Consider the following 15,863-nt stretch of genomic DNA (forward strand, 5'->3'; position numbering starts at 1 on the left):
TTTTGTGAAGGCTCCAGCTGCCTTTTGCCTCCAACCCTTTCCGGCTTCTGCTCAGTGGCAGCAGCCAGAGCAAGGGATTTTAATGGCAGTAATTTGGAGTGTAACTGGCTTAAACAAAAAACAAACCTACACTGGTCCTTAGGGATGCTCCAAAACACACTATCGTTACTATCTGGGTGCTTTGAGCTAGTGCCTAGTCTTGGGCTGTTATATTGCCCCTTCACCTCAGCTCACTCACTCAAGGGTCCATAAAATTCTTGCTTTTATTTTCAGCACCGTGGTATTGCTCAACTCAGCTGCCAGCTCAGCCCCAGTGCAGTTCATTACCCATCACCTGCCCTCACCTACAACAGATCTCCAAGGGGTTCAGCTATTCCCAAGTTGTATTAAGGAGCAGGATCTGCCCCACAAGACATGATCATATATATCACTAGGGAGACTGAACAAATGCATACACAATGTCCTTCCACCTTGCTGGTTTCTTTCCCATACTTTCAGCCCATTAATGAGCCAAAAAAAAATTTTAAATTATGACACGGAAGTGCCTCATATTAGTAGATGCTGATGTGCCATGTTAATGCAATCCAGCACCCACCCAAAAGCTCATGAAAACCATACTGCTGTGTGTGGGAGCATAGTGCTGTGTACTGCCCTGTGAACCTGTGGAAAGAGGGGAGTGCAAAGACAAAAAAAGGTTTTGATAGACTAATTAAATTAAAATAATCATGAGGTCCATGATCATGCTGTTACAAATACGCTTTTAAAGATTCTAAATATGGATTTTTACAGTGTTGCTCAGCTATACCCAAATTTCATCCCATGCTGGAGTCCCTGGCATGGAAGTTCAGCTCTTGTTTCTCAAGTCAGTTATTCAGAAAGCATTTTAAGCAAAATTGAGTTACTAAACTCTTCAGAAAATATAACCCTTTTTGGCTGGTCCTCCAGCTCCACCAACAGCCTTGGAGCCATGCGGTCAAAATTTCCCTGAGTTTATAAACTCAGCAAGGTTCCAGAAACAGAGCCTGGATGAGGTGTCTGATCAGGAGAGAACACTCTGCTGCAGAAAATAGAAGGAGAAAGATGAAGTGATTCACCCAAAGACACGGGAAAGCCCATTGTGAAATAGAGATTTCATACCAAAACTCTTCACCTCTCCCCTTTTCTGGCAGAGGTGAAAAATGCAAGACACCCATGTCCCAGGAGGGCTTGGCAGCATTGGCTGAGGATACACAGATATTTAGGGTCCAAAATCAATTGAAAACAAGCTTTCTGCAAGGGTATTTGAGACCAGAGGTGTCTGGGGTATGCAGCATCACTTCCCACCCAAGCTCATCCACTCTTTTCTTTACCCCCTCACTACCCAAGCCATTCTACTCAGGGTGCCTCTCCCTGTCCTGACTGCCACCACCTCAGTTAACATAATGACATCCTTGTGTGTAACATCCAGGAAAACCCAACTCTTTCTTTCTCATTTCTGTCACTTGCACCCACATTTTTCCTCTAGTCGTTCTCCATCTTCTCCCACTGGGAAACTTGCAGAGGGCTCCTTCTCCTGCCCTGTGCCCATCCTTCCAGGCAGAAGCTCTCTGGGTAACCCATCCATCATTGCAACACTCCTGCTATTGGGCATGATAATGCTGCGGGGTTATTTCCCTCCCACCAGAAACTGATTCATTAAATTGATTTCACGAGGAGCTGCAATTCTTGCTCACAGCACTGTCTGTAGCATGCTAGGAGTGTATGGCACTATTTACATTTGTGTTAGCTGACTGTGCCTCCATAAATATTTATAGGCATAGTGAGTATCTGCGATACTCAGTCAATTCTCTGTGAGTTGTGCATGCCAGGCTTTATGGTCTATCCTGTGGTTTTATATAAACTCAGTGTTGCAGAAATGGAAGAGGAGAGGGAAGGAAAAGTTCCCAGTCCACACAAGCCACTGGTGTTTGCTGGAGTGGGGAGAACTCACCACTAGGAAGGGTCCTCCAGGACAGGACAGTTTGCAGATGTTGCACAGCACACAAGTCCCATAAGTCAGGGTAGCTGTGACAGAGGCAGAGACAGGAGCCACCTCTGTACAAGCTAACACAGCTACAAGACCTGCAAGTGAAAGGATGAATGAATTTGCCGTCCTAAAACTGTTGATGCAGCAGCCAGAACTCCAAGGGTCATCTCCAATGCACACTGCTGGGTGTGGGTCCCCATGTTGCAAAAGGATGTTTGCTGAATGACACTAATAAAACCCCCAAAAGAAAGCAGGTTAATGTCAGTAATTCCCTCAGACAATTTAAATGCACATATTTTAGGAGAGGAGCAGCTTGCCGCACGTCCCTTATCGTTCTGTGCTCACACATGCTCTCCAAATATCAAGGGCAATGTGGCTGCTGCAATTTGAAAAAGAAAGCAATAGATTTGGGGACTGGCAGTGCCAAGCTGAAGCTACAGAGCAATGGCTACATGGTACCTAAATGTCACAGAGCCCTGGGACTGTGAGAAAGGGTGGGAGAGATGATACCTGAGCATCCTCTCCATGCCAGCATGCAGAGACAAAGCCATCTACAGCCCATGCAGGAATGTCCCTGTATCCATGACTTGGTGATGCTGAGTCCTGAGTGTGGTGATGGTGTAACTGCACAGCACTGCTCTTGGAACCCTGCTTGGGTCAGGTCAGACATGGACCCCTCCCCAGCTTCATATCAGGAGAAAGCATAAACCTGGGTCTGCTGCCAAATGCCCTCTGGGACATCTCCCCAGGGCTGCAGCGTCCCAGCAGCTCATCCGTGCTGGCAGCACCTCAGGAGCAATGGCAGCAGTGGCAACTTCCCTTGCCATGGTGCAAGTCATATATTACCAGGGTCTTCCTGAGCACAGGAGGTGGACGGTCCAGGACCCTAACCCCAACTAGAGCAAAAGGAGATGTTTGCACCCCTCTTAGGGATTTTTGCATCAGAGGAAAAAAATGTTTCCCATCTATGGTGAAACTGGAGCTGCATCTCCCTCTTGTTGCCGTCCTGCAGAAACAGCCCTTTGCCCCCGAGCAGAGCAGGGCTGGGCACAGCCCCGGGCTGGGACTGGTGAGGGGGGTGGGCTGTGTGCACCCAAAGGTGGAACAAGAAAGGGGTCAGGGCAGGCAGGGGACATGCAGGGAGGATGCAGCCGCCTTTGTTGGCACTGATCCCGGAGCCCCGAGCTGCTGTTCATCCCTGAGACCAGGCAGGGTGCTGCCTTTGTAGACAGGCGAAGGAAAGCGCGTCCCTCACGCTGGCTTGCCTTCACCAGGGATCATTATTCAGCAAAAACCGCAACCAGCATGGATGGATGCGGAAAAGGGGAAGGGAGGGTTACGGACAATTGCTTGCGTGGGCCTGTCCCTTTCCATCGCTCTGCTCCCCACAAACAGGCGGCAGCAGTCAGCCTCGGAGAGGAGGCACAACCTCCGTCCCCCAGCCCCAGCCTCGAACAGGGCTCTCCACAGCCATCGTCCTCCGCATCCCACAGGTCTCTGTGTCCCATCGCCCGCCTGAGCCGAGGCTCCGGAAAGGTCGCTTCCCCCACCATGATGTTTCCTCCTGGATGACACAGAGGATGAAAGGGTTTGGGCGTTGAAGCTAGGGATTTTGCCTCTCTGCATCCGCTCCTTTCTCTGACAGCTGAAAGGTGACTGTGTGGGACCCAGGACTCTCAGGGGCCCAGTAGCCTCCTCCAGCCCCCTCAGCATCACCCTCACCACCAGCCCACCCCCCACTTCCCCCAGGCAACCCTTCTTCCAGGTCTGCGGAGGCTCCAGCACTGCTTTCCCTGCGAGGTAGAAAGATCGCTCATTTAATCTCGCCCCTAACCCCGTGACCTTCCTCCCTTAAGGAGCTTTTCCCCTTCATGTCACTCTTTTTAAAGCCTCCTTTACAAATAAAAGCAATTTCCTTTTGGAACTGTAACTATGACATGGAGAGATACGCGCTTTTTTTCCTGGACAATAAAGGGGTAAGAATGGGGGGCCGGTTCCCTTTTGGTGTTTGTATTCGCCCGGCTCTGTTTGTTTAGATACTTTACATAAAGCAGTAAACACCGGGCGAGTTAAAAGCTTTAATTAAAAAAAGGTGGTGAGCTGGGGAGGGGAGGAAAAGGGGGAGAAAAAGCCTTTCAACTGACACAGAGACTTAGTGAGGTAGCCCCAGCCAGACAAGATAAATACATCCCGGGAATCCAAGAAACCTAGAGGACAAAGATAACGAATAAGACGATCTCTACCTACGGAGCGCAGCAGCTCGGCTCCGCGGTACCGTGCGTTCCCAGCCCTGACACCCTGCGATCGGGCCGGAGCTGGCCCTTTTGCTTCCAGTAAAAAATTCCTACCAGGAAGGCGAGGGAGCTATCACCCTTTTCACCGCCACCCCGCAATCTGTCTTTGAAGTTCCTGAGAGTTTTGTGGGGTTTTTTTTTTTAATTCTCCCGGGCCTGCGTGCGGAACTGGCAGGTCCTCAATGGCCCCCGCCCTGTTCCCCCGGCGGTATTGGAGAGAGGCAGCGGAGCGGAGACGGCAGAGGGGCTCTGATCGCTGGGCTGGCACGGCCCGCTCCGGCCCGGCCCGCTCCCGGCGGCAACATCCGCGGGGAATAGCTCGGCGGAAAGGCACAGCCACACCGGGAGCCCCTTTGGTGGGAGCGGGAAAGGGACCGGGAATGGGAGGGCTGGAGGGAGGGTCCAGAGCCGGGAAGGCCCCCAGCCCCGCCGTGCTGCCGCAGTCCGGTCCGCCCGGTGCTTGAGTGAGGGAATCATGGACGGCAACAGCCCGGGGAAGCGGCAGTGAGGCACCTGTGGGAACGGGGAGGAAAGGGAGAAGGGAAAGAGGAAAGGAAAGGCGGGAAGGTAAGGAGGGAGAAAGTAGGACGAAAGGAAAGAAAGGGTGGAAGTGAAAAAATTAAAGGATTAGATTAAAAGAGGAGAGGAGAGGAGAGGAGAGGAGAGGAGAGGAGAGGAGAGGAGAGGAGAGGAGAGGAGAGGAGAGGAGAGGAGAGGAGAGGAGAGGAGAGGAGAGGAGAGGAGAGGAGAGGAGAGGAGAGGAGAGGAGAGGAGAGGAGAGGAGAGGAGAGGAGAGGAGAGGAGAGGAGAGGAGAGGAGAGGAGAGGAGAGGAGAGGAGAGGAGAGGAGAGAGGATGGTGGGAAGTTGCCTTCCCTCCGGGATCGGGCTCACAACAGAGAGCGGGTGAAGCTGGTGAGAGTTTTAAATGCCGGGGCAGGACGGGGGCGGGGCTGTTTGTCTTCCCCGAGCATCTTCCCTGTCCCCTCTGCATCCAGCCTGAGTCCTGACGCCGACGTACAGCACCCTTTTTCAGGGAAGCCCCCGCTGAGAATAGCAGGTTTTGTGCGGTTGATTTTTAGATGTATTACAGTTTGGCTTTGGTTTGTTTGGGATTTTTTAATCCTGCAAACAGTGAAAAAGAAAGTGTATATATGCACCCAGTGTACCGAGCCATCTCCCATCCCGGTGCCTCGGGAGGGCTTGAGAGGCACTGCAGGAAAATGAGCACCATTATCAGGAGGAGCCTAACGACCCCACAAACCCGTCCGGGCCCAACCCCCAGCAGTATCCTCGCCAACTCTTCTGCAGGGGGAAGTTGTCCTTGACCGCCCCCCTCGGGGAACCATCCCCACAACGGGATTCCCCTCGTCCCTGGCTTACCGGACTGTCTGGGGCCGGCTCCACCTGGCCGGGGAGGCCGGAGAAGGGGCACAGAGCCCAGGTCTTGCCTGAGAGGGCAGGGACCTCCCCCTCCGCCCCCCCTCAAAGCCCTCTCAGGGCTTGCTCGACCCCGTATCCTCGGCGGTCCGGGGTGAGCAGGGCTCAGCTCCCCGTTTGCAACAGCTGGAAAATAGCCTTCGAGAGACCATAAAAGTTGATTATCCGGTGAGGAGCTGGAGTGAAAATTACCTAGTTAATTAGAGCGGTGGCTTTATTCTAGCTGTGAGTAAATGCCGAGGTGTAAATCCAAGGGAGTTTAGGGGAATTAGCTGCCTGGGTGGAAAGTGCAGGATCAGCTCCCCAAATCCCGCCCCAGCCCCTGCTAATGCTGGGGTGGGTATAGAGTTGCTGAACTTTACCGTCACAACAGCTTTTGTTGTGTCTGTACGGATTAACTCCTCCGAGTCACGGGAGAAGCGGGAAAACGTTCGTCAGTCGCGATATAGTTGTTCGTACACTCTAGTGTAGGTACCGTGTGTAAGTCTGGATATAGCGCGTGTGTGTAAAACAGGGGGGTGCTGCATCGTGTAGGGAAGAAAAAAAAATTTAAAGGTTCAGAAAAGCATTTTTACACTTCTTTGAAGTTTTTCTGCCTCCACAGCTCCAGGTGGGCGAGTGAATAGCGAGCCCGGCGGTGGCCCCGGGAGCCCGGGGTAGATTCTCTCCGCGAGAGGCGCGGGGTGACCGCAGCGGGGATTTGAGCCCTGCCCGGAACAGCAGCCGGAACATTCCCTGGGGACAGGACAGCCGGGCCGGGCTAAACTGGGCACCTGACACCCAAATGAAGGCGTTGCGGGACGATGTTCTCCCTTCTAACGAAGCGCCTGAGTGTGTAACTCAATGTCACAGACAGGCCGTTTCACTCACATTTTTATTTTTTTCCTTCTAAGGGGGGAGCACAACTTATTTCCTTGCACAGGCCAAAAAAACTATTCTGCAGGAGCTGGGAGTTTCATCCCAGGCAACCCTTTAGGCTGGTGGGTTCTTAAAGCGATGGCTCGACAGAACAAATCCCAGGAATATAAGGGACGGAACCGGTACCCAGTGCCACCCAATGCTACGCAGTGCCAGCCAGTGTCCTCACGGGATCCCACTGGCCCCAGGCGACCGGACCAAGGCTCCGACTACAGCGACCACTGACTACCCCCCTGGGAAACCATTGAGTTTTCCTGATATTCCTTTTCTTTTCTTTTCTTTTCTTTTCTTTTCTTTTCTTTTCTTTTCTTTTCTCTTCTTTTCTTTTCTTTTCTTTTCTCTTCTTTTCTTTTCTTTTCTTTTCTCTTCTCTTCTCTTCTCTTCTCTTCTCTTCTCTTCTCTTTTCTTTTCTCTTCTCTTCTCTTCTCTTCTCTTCTCTTCTCTTCTCTTCTCTTCTTTTCTCTTCTTTTCTTTTCTTTTATCTTTTATCTTTTCCTTTTCCTTTCCTTTCCTTTCCTTTCCTTTCCTTTCCTTTCCTTTCCTTTCCTTTCCTTTCCTTTCCTTTCCTTTCCTTTCCTTTCCTTTCCTTTCCTTTCCTTTCCTTTCCTTTCCTTTCCTTTCCCTTTTCCTTTCCCCTTTCCTTTCCCCTTTCCTTTCCTTTCCTTCTTTCCTTTCCTCTTTCCTTTCTCTTTTTTTGTCCTCTTCTCCTCTCCTCTCCTTTCATCTCCTCTCCTCTCCACTCCATTCCTCCCTTCTCTTCTCCTCTCTTCTCTATTCTCTCCGTTTTATTCATCCTCTTTTCTCCTTCGTTCTTTTCTCCTCTATTATCTTTTAAATTTTTTCCCCTTTTTCCCCCTTTTAATCTGTTCTTTTCTATTGTTTCCCTCTCTATTCTTTTCTTCTGATTTCTGTTATTTTTCTTCTATTTTCTGTTGGTTTATCCTCTTTTATCTTCTCTTCTGCTTTCTTCTTTCCCTTCTCTTTTCTGCCAGCCATATAATCGGGCTTTGGGGTGACGCTAAGTTTGTAGCTGGCTCTCCACCGAATTCGGGCGAATGTCTTTTTAAATTACTGCTATTCGCTCGTTTTCGATTCGGGCAGGAGACGGGGTAGGGAAAGAAAAGGGAGAGGGCAAGGGCAGCGGGAGGACAGGGCTGGTGCAGCGGGAGGACAGGGCTGGTGCAGGGGGAGGGCAGAGGCAAGGCAGGGGCAGGGCGAGACGGGGGCCGGCTCTCACACCCCACCCGCGCATCCTCCTCCCGCGGGAAACGGGGCCGGGACTGGGGGAGGGAGTTTACCCCGCGCCACTCCGTGCTGCGGAAAGCAGCCGTGACCGTAAACAACTTTCTGAGTTAGGACTCTGTCACATAACCTCATCCGTTCACTATCGAGCATCCTCCGTTACTCTGGCCGGTGCCCGCGGCCGCTCCGCGGGGAGCCTCGGGCCCGGCAGGGACGGGTGCGGGGTCTGCGGGCTCTGCCCTCGGCTCAAGATGGTTATCAAATTGTCACCACCCTGAAAGAAAAGGGGAACCCACTCTTTCCAACCCGTGTTTTTATCTCGTTAGCGAGAAGGTCTTCCCTGCGTGAAGTAGAGGCTGGTGTGCCGAGATGGCCGCACAGTGTCCTTGGTCCAGCTTGTCAAAGGGGACAATTTGGGAAAAACTGAGGGGTTTACAGTTTTCAATTTATTTTGGTTGCCGGCAGTGCACTGAAAAGCCAGCGGTACTGGGGGAAATGCAAACATGTTGGCTGAGCTCACCGGCCGGCCGGCTCCGGGGAAAGATTGATTTGGGCTCAGCGAGGGTCGTTGCTAGTTTTCCCATTCCCAAACTGATGCCTAATCTCCGGGAAGGGACCCCGTACACAGCCGAACACTGACTGACACCTACCTGCTGCATGGCCAGCTTCAGTGGCAGGGAGAGAAAGGAGATGTCTCCTCTCCCCTCTCCTCCCTTCTCGGCATCACCGGCTCCAGAGCGCTGGCAAAGCTGCCTAAAAAAGCATCTCTTGGAAATCAAGTCGATGCCGGGTGTAAGCGGGGCCAGCAATGGGGGGTGCGGTGGTGTGCCCAGACTGTGCCCGGCGGAGCACATCTTCTCCGACGGCACGGGCAAGGACTGGATGAAACTGGCTGAGGGGGAATAGGTGAAAACGCGGGGAAATTCAGTGCATGCCAACGTTTTGCAGTCAGGCAGCCTGGCAGGACATGAGGCATGCCGAACCTCCCTGGGCTTTCCACTCCCCTTGTGGCTTCCCAGCACCTTGGAGTTTGCTGTTTTGTTGGGGGGGGGTTGGTGGTTTTTTTGTTTGCTTGTTTATTTGTTTGTTTTGGTTTTGTTTTGTTGGTTTTTTTTTTTTGGTGGGAAAACCTGGAGGGAAGCTTTGCTCGGAGGAGGAGCAGGAACGTCCACGGCCCCAGACCCTGCCCGCAGCCCGGCCCCGGAGCCGCCCCTGCCCGTAGGCGGGAGGGGTTCGACTCCATCCCACCCTTTGCATTACCGGGCTCCCGGGTTGCCATACTGCTTAAAAAAAAAAAAAAAAAAAAAAGGAAAAAAAAAAAAAAAGCCCAAAAAGCAGGAAAGTAGCGTAGAAAAAGACAGGTGCCGGGGGGTCTGCACGGGGATGCGTGAGGTTGTGCCCACGCTATTTTTTGCGTGAGGGAAAAAAATACACATTTTGGTGGGTGTCAGAGTGGAATGAGCCTCGTTGAAACTACGCAGGGAGCCTAGGGAAAATAAATCTGGCTGGTGTGCGGAGATGTGACTTTTTCAATCACCAGGGCTGGGAGGGGAGGCTAAAGAAAAGAAGTTAACGAAGCCAAAACCCCAATTTCAAGACACGTCTCCTGGTGACCCGCAGTAGTTTCTAAGTAAAAGCCCACGCACGCCGCGATGCCGCTGGCGGGGAGCCCGCAGACCGGCAAGAAAACGTGCTGCTGGGGAATGTTTCTACAGAGATTGAACTCCCAGATAAAAACAACCTTGGGGAAAAAAAAATAGATCATTCAGATTTCCTCGGTTAGGTATCAGATCACCCCCTCACCCCCCGCCACCCCCCCGCTGCCTCTGCATACCTGAGGTGCTGGATTATTGTCAGAGGACAGGCAGATGCAGTAATTGTTTTGTACAGCTTTGTTTGTCTCCTATTTTGGAGTTTATCTCAGGAATTCTCCTCCCTGCTCTACGCAGGGTATGAATATCCCCGAGAAGGAGAGGGATAACGAATGGGGACGTTAACGCGGTACCGGCAGCGAGCTCCTGTCCGGCAGAGCGGGCAGGTAACGCCGGGTTCGGGGAGGTTTGAAGTTTTTATCGGTAACTTGGGTCCGCCCGGGAGCGAAATATTTGAAGTGCAGCACCTTGAACACGTTTAATTATGGGGTAGTAGCAAAGCGAGAGCTTCGAAGTAATTAGAAAATACTTCTTGGGAGACAGGCTAATCGCTTTTCATGGGGCGCTTGAAGAAATTAACCTCTAGGTGCTTGTTTGAGCAAAACAACTTTAGATCAGCTGGTCTTTGCTTGATGGACACGACCCGCTGCGGAATACAAATGAAAGAGGAAAACAAAATTAAAATAAAATAAAAATGAAAGATTAAAGGGAAAGCAAAAATAAAATAAATGGAAAAGAAAAAGGAAAATTAAAAGAAAAAGGAAAAGGAGAAGAAAGGCTCGCTATCACTTTCCTTCAAGGCAGGGAGCGGTCCATAGTCACCAGCAGTGAAGGCTCCTCCAAATACAAATGTCACTTAAAAGGGAAGGCCGGGAATCGGGGTGCTGCGGCCACTGGAGCCGAGCAATCTCCGGCCCGGCCCTGCTCGGCCTTTCCCGGGGCCGCGCCTCCCCTCGCCGTACGCCCCGTCGAGGTGGTGACACCCGGCGGGCCCCGTGGACGGATAAGAAGTCTGCAGCGGGACAAGGAACCCGCGCTCACCTCGTCTCCCCCCTCCTGCACACCCCCAGTAGGATCCGCATCCCGCAACAGCCACAGCCCCCCCATCCCCACGGCCACCCAGCCGCACTTTTCTCCCTAATTTTGTTCCCGGGGATTTCTGCCTTCAGACAAAAGGCGAAACAGTAGCGATAGCCTTCCCGTCTCAATGAAACGGGGCTTTTTGGGGGTTCGGAAAGTGATAGGAAGACCTTTTGGGGGGTAGTAAGGCACCGCAATGCCTTTTCGTGGGTAGGCAGGGGAGATCAAAGGCTCCTGTCCGGCTGCGGGAAGGACGAGTCAATTACCGTCGCCGGGGATGCAGAACCGCGCCGCGGGGAGGGGACGCGCCGTGCCCCCACGAACAGCCTGCAGGCACCGTGCCGGACCCTGATCAACCCTCACCACCCCCACCCCACCATCACCCCAGGTCCCCTGCTCCCCCGCCCCCCTTTGTATCACCGCTGCTCGCTTAATATTATTTATGCATTTCTGCAAGGAATTGTGGGATGCTACCGGCTCCCCCACCCCCCCCTCCCCGGTAAACAACGGGGCAATTAAGCACCCAAATAATCCATCGCGGGGGGAATAAAGAGGGATAAAATGTCCCTGCGGCGGGGCACCCTCCCTTCCTCCCACTCCCTCAGGCGCATCCCCGTGGCGGCCGGGCTCGGCTGATAGGGGGGTGTCCGGGGGGAGGGAGGGAGGGGAGTGGCGTGGGTGCTGTCACTTACCGGAGATTCCCGCACCACGTGTGCGCATGCCCGCACGGTCATTGGCCCGAGGCACGTGTCGAAGTGCCCGGGCCGACGACGTCACCGGCGGGGGCCCCGTTAAAACCTAAAGGACAACAATCCGGAGTGGAAGTGTCCGGGCGCGGCGGTGGCGGAGGGAGGGCGGGAGGGAGGGCGGGAGGGCGGCCGCCGGGGCGCAGCGCAGCGTTGCGCCGCGCAGCGCGGAGCAGGGCGGGCGGCAGGGCGGGACGCCCCCCCACCCGCGGCGGCCCCCGCATGTGCGGGCGCGGGGCGGCGCGGGGCGCCCCTCACCGCCCTGCCCTCCGCGGGACACCGGCTTCCGAGAGCCCGCCTCCACCCCCACCCCGGCACCCGCTATTTTTTCCCTTTACCCCCCCTCTATCCCTTAATTCTTATTTTTCTTATTATAATTAATAATTTTTTCCTCCGCGGGGGCGGCGGATGAGGCTCGGCGGCGGCGGCGGTGGCCGGGGGAGAAGGCGGCACCGCGCCGCGGGACCCAGCGGCTGAGCGGCGGCAAGAGGCGGCGAGCGGCGGCGGGAGGACCGGAGACCGTGTGTTTTTATTTTTGGCAAAGTTGGAACTCGTGGAGGCTCAGCTGCTGGCTTTGGGGTCTCCCTGGTTTCGTTTCTTTTTCTTTTTCTTTTTTCATTTTTTCTTTCTTTCTTTTTTTTTTTTTTTTTTTTTTTAATTGCTATAATTTTTTTTTTTTTTTTTTTTTTGCAAACTCTGGATTTTGAATGCCGGGCGCGGCAAGGAGAAACGAAAGCAAATAGACACCTGTGCGTGCTTGTATATATATATATATATATAAATATATATATTAAAAAAATTAAAATAAAGAACAACCGACTGCAACAGCAACAACAAAAAGCGCTAGGCAGCCGCCCGGCCGGCGGCGGGGCGGGCAGCGGAGCCGTCGGCGGGACCGGCCGCGCAGCATGGAGGAGGGCGGCCAGAGCCCCCGGGAGGAGGCGGCCGAGCCGCAGGAGTCTGGCGGCGACGCGGAGCCCGGCGGCGGCGGGCGGAGGGGTCTGCTGCTTCCCCCCGGTGACCCCCCGCACCCCCACCCGCACCCTCACCGCATCACCAACTTCTTCATCGACAACATCCTGCGGCCCGAGTTCGGGCGGAGAAAGGAGGCGGGAGGCTCCGGCGGAGAGCCCCGGCGGCCCGGCGCGGAAAGCCGCCGAAGCCCCGCCGCGGCGCCGGGCCCCGGGGCTCCGCTCCCCGGCGGTGGGGCGGGCTCGCCGGGCCGGGGGGAGGGCGGCCCCGCCGGGCTGGCCGTGCACGGAACCGCCAAGAAAGGGGGGGACCCCGCGGCGCTGGAGGCGGCCCTGAAAGCGCGGGGGTTGAGCGGCGGTGACCTGTCGGTGAGCTCGGACTCGGATAGCTCCCAGGCCAGCTCCAACGCCGGGAACCAGCCCATGCTCTGGCCCGCCTGGGTTTACTGCACGCGGTACTCGGACCGACCTTCCTCAGGTAAGAGCTGCCCCGCTGGGCCGCCCCGCTCTCCGCCGCCGCATCCCCCTCCCCGGGCTCCCATGCTCGCTTCCACCCGTCCGCGGAGCCGGGAGGGAAGCAGGGAAAATTCCCCGTTCCCCTTTCCCTCTCCTTCTTCCTCCTTCTTTTTATTTTTGGCCATGGGGGAATTGCTTTAAATCGACTGAAAATACAGGGAGACGAAGGGGTGGCTGGGGATGAGCGGAACCCTGGAAACGAGGGGGTAGCCTGGGTCTCTTCCTCCCCTGAGCCGCGGAGTAGCGGGGGACACCCGGGCTCGGGTCATTTCCCACCAACAGACGGATTTTATCAAAAAGAAAGGGAAAAAAAAGCTGGCCTTGGTCTCCCTGCTCATCCTCCCGGCGAGCTGTCCTTCTCCCTGCCAGGAAAATGCCCCCGCACTGTGTTTTGGGGAGGGGAGGCTGGATTTACACAGGCCTCGCCTTGCTTTCATTATTATTTGTAGCAAAAAACCCCAAAACAAAACCAAAAAGAAACAAAAAACCCAGTCCTCGATCGCTTTATTTTTGAAAAAGAGGCCTCGGAGAGGCAGCCGTTCGGTTTCTTTCTTTTTAATGTCCCCCCATGTGTAGCGGGCCAGCTCTGTAGGGGCTGGGGGATATTTCCAAGAGACGAGGAACTTGTTTGGCAGGGTCCGCCTCTTGGCAAGGGCTTGGGCAGATCCTCCTAAAATTATCGATGAAAACACAGGAAAAAAAAAAAAATTGAGACAGGGTGTAAAACGTCCTTCTGCTACAGCGGGGAGAGCAGGGCTGGCCCGGAAGGTTGGAAAAACCCGGGCTAAAAAGAAGTAAAAATCACTGGGGGAAGGCATGTGAATCACCACGCAGGAGATCTGTTCCCAGGGAAAAGAAAAAGAAAGAGGGGGAAAAAAAAAAAAAAAAAAAAAAAGGAATATAGGATTTTTTTTCTTTCTCACAAAAGCAGCGAGTTAGGGTTCTAACCCGGAGAGCCATCCGGGTGAAAGAGGGATTGTAGGACGAGTTGAAAATTAGTTCGTAATGTCTGAAAACAAACTTACTCAGAGGTAATATCCAGGGCTAAATTGGAATTTACTCCATTGTTCTCCAGTGCTCTCCTTTGTTAATATTTAATTAACATACATCCTCACAATGGCTCGGCCCGGGCAGAAAAGGCTCCTTGTGCTGCCGAGAATAATATTCCCGAGAATAATCCCGGCGATTCGGGTCGGCCCATGCAGCACTATATGGGCACTGCGGCAAACGGAGGATTTCTTCTTGAGATGTGTAAACAGGCGGCCGATTTCAATTTTTTTTTAAAGCGTTCCCCCTCAAAAAAAGAAAGAAAGAAATAAAAGGCAAAAAAGTAGAGGTTTCCTTAAATATTTATACATTTAAAAAAAAAAAAAAAAAAAAAAAAAAAAGAGAGAGAGAGAGAGGAAAAAACCACGGGGTTTCCTTGAAAAAAAAAAAAAAGAAGGAAAAAAAAAAAAAAAAAAGGTAAATAATCGGCTCAGGGAATAAAATTTATCTGCCTCTGGTGCAGGCTTTCCTTTCCAAGGTATCCTGGGGATGAAAAGGGTTTATAAATGTGTTTGGGTTTTTTTGTTAGGGTGAGGGGGTATGCGAAGGGACAGCTGTGGGCTGCCGAGCAGCGAGCGGGAGCTGAGGAGGCACCCGGGGTGGGGGGGGGCTGCGGGTCCCGTTCCGTTGCCTCCAGAGCATCCCCTGGCAGCAGAGGCACAAAGTGGGGTTTATTTGGTTTGGTTTATTGTTTGTTTTTGTTGTGGTTTTGTTTGTTTGTCTATTTGGGGTTTTTTTTTTTTGGGGGGGGGGGGGAAGTGTCGGAGGGTGTTTGCCCCCCAGGCGGGACAGGCGTGGGGCCGCCCGCAGCGGAGCGTGGCGGTGTCGGTGCTTCTCCTTTCTCCCGGCCGTAGGTCCCCGCTCCCGCAAACCAAAGAAGAAGAACCCCAACAAGGAGGACAAGCGGCCACGCACCGCCTTCACCGCCGAGCAGCTGCAGAGACTCAAGGCCGAGTTCCAGACGAACCGGTACCTGACAGAGCAGCGGCGGCAAAGCCTGGCCCAAGAGCTGGGGCTGAACGAGTCCCAGATCAAAATCTGGTTCCAGAATAAACGAGCCAAGATCAAGAAGGCGACGGGCAGCAAGAACTCCCTGGCAGTGCACCTCATGGCCCAGGGGCTCTACAACCACTCCACCACGTCGAAAGACGGCAAGTCGGACAGTGAATAGCCAAGGGGGGCGGGGGGCGGGGGGGAGGGGAACGAGGGAGGGAGGGGGGTACAGGGGAGGGGGGGGTCAGTTTGCAGTCAAAGTTTATACAATGCAATAATTTAATTAAAAAAAAAAAGAATAAAAAGAAACGTAAGGGCCAGTGTATAAAGATTATACCAGCATTAATAGTGAAAATATTGTGTATTAGATATAATTCTGCAATATTCTATGTATATATAATTTACAGGTAAAGTGGTGTAAAAATCCAAGATATGTGATTATAATTTTTTTCCTTTTTTTTTTTTTTTTTTTTTTTTTTGGTTGGTTGGTTTTGGTTTTGGGGATTTGGGCTGGATGTTTTTTTCGGTTGTATGGAGGTTTTAGACACTATCTTTGTTTTATTTTTAATGCTTAAGTTACATTTTTATAGACTTAAGCGCTGTTTTAATGGACATTGGACGCTGTTTTTTTGAAATTCAAAAACAAAAAAGAATTAAAACCAACTTTTGCTGAAGTCCAAAGATTTTTATTGCTGCATTTCACACGACTGTGAACCGAATAAATAGTTCTCCTATTTGTTCTATGAGTTTTACTTTTTTTTTCCCTCCCCTTTTCCTTTTCTCTCTTTTTTTTTCTTTTTTTTTTTTCTTTTTTTTCTTTTCTTTGTTTTTCTTTTTTTTCTTTTTTGAGATGCGTGCGTCTGGGGCTGACTTTGGGGATAGAGTTGGAAAATTTAATTTAAAAAGAAAAAAATTATATAAGTAATGACAGGGAAAGAAATCTCAAAGCACCGTCTTGAAA

The 15,863-nt window shown here is 52.5% G+C and overlaps 1 protein-coding gene across 1 annotated transcript; it reads left to right on the forward strand.

The window, feature by feature from the left end:
• Nucleotides 1-11,516: 11,516 nt before the first annotated feature.
• EN2 (engrailed homeobox 2) lies at nt 11,517-15,086 on the forward strand. Its single transcript, XM_071738655.1, has 2 exons — nt 11,517-12,824; nt 14,764-15,086. The coding sequence occupies exons 1-2, from the start codon at nt 12,284-12,286 to the stop codon at nt 15,078-15,080; spliced, it is 858 nt and encodes a 285-aa protein (XP_071594756.1). The 5' UTR covers nt 11,517-12,283; the 3' UTR covers nt 15,081-15,086.
• The last annotated feature ends 777 nt before the right edge of the window (nt 15,087-15,863 follow it).

This window comes from Heliangelus exortis, chromosome 2 (genome assembly GCF_036169615.1).
Source record: "Heliangelus exortis chromosome 2, bHelExo1.hap1, whole genome shotgun sequence".
Taxonomy (NCBI): Eukaryota; Metazoa; Chordata; class Aves; order Apodiformes; family Trochilidae; genus Heliangelus; species Heliangelus exortis.

Bases quoted from the DNA above. Each gene is read 5' to 3' on its own strand.
- EN2 (XM_071738655.1), top strand. From the start codon at position 12,284: ATGGAGGAGGGCGGCCAGAGCCCCCGGGAGGAGGCGGCCGAGCCGCAG. The intron at 12,825-14,763 runs GTAAGAGCTGCC...TCCCGGCCGTAG, and splicing joins CTCGGACCGACCTTCCTCAG to GTCCCCGCTCCCGCAAACCA.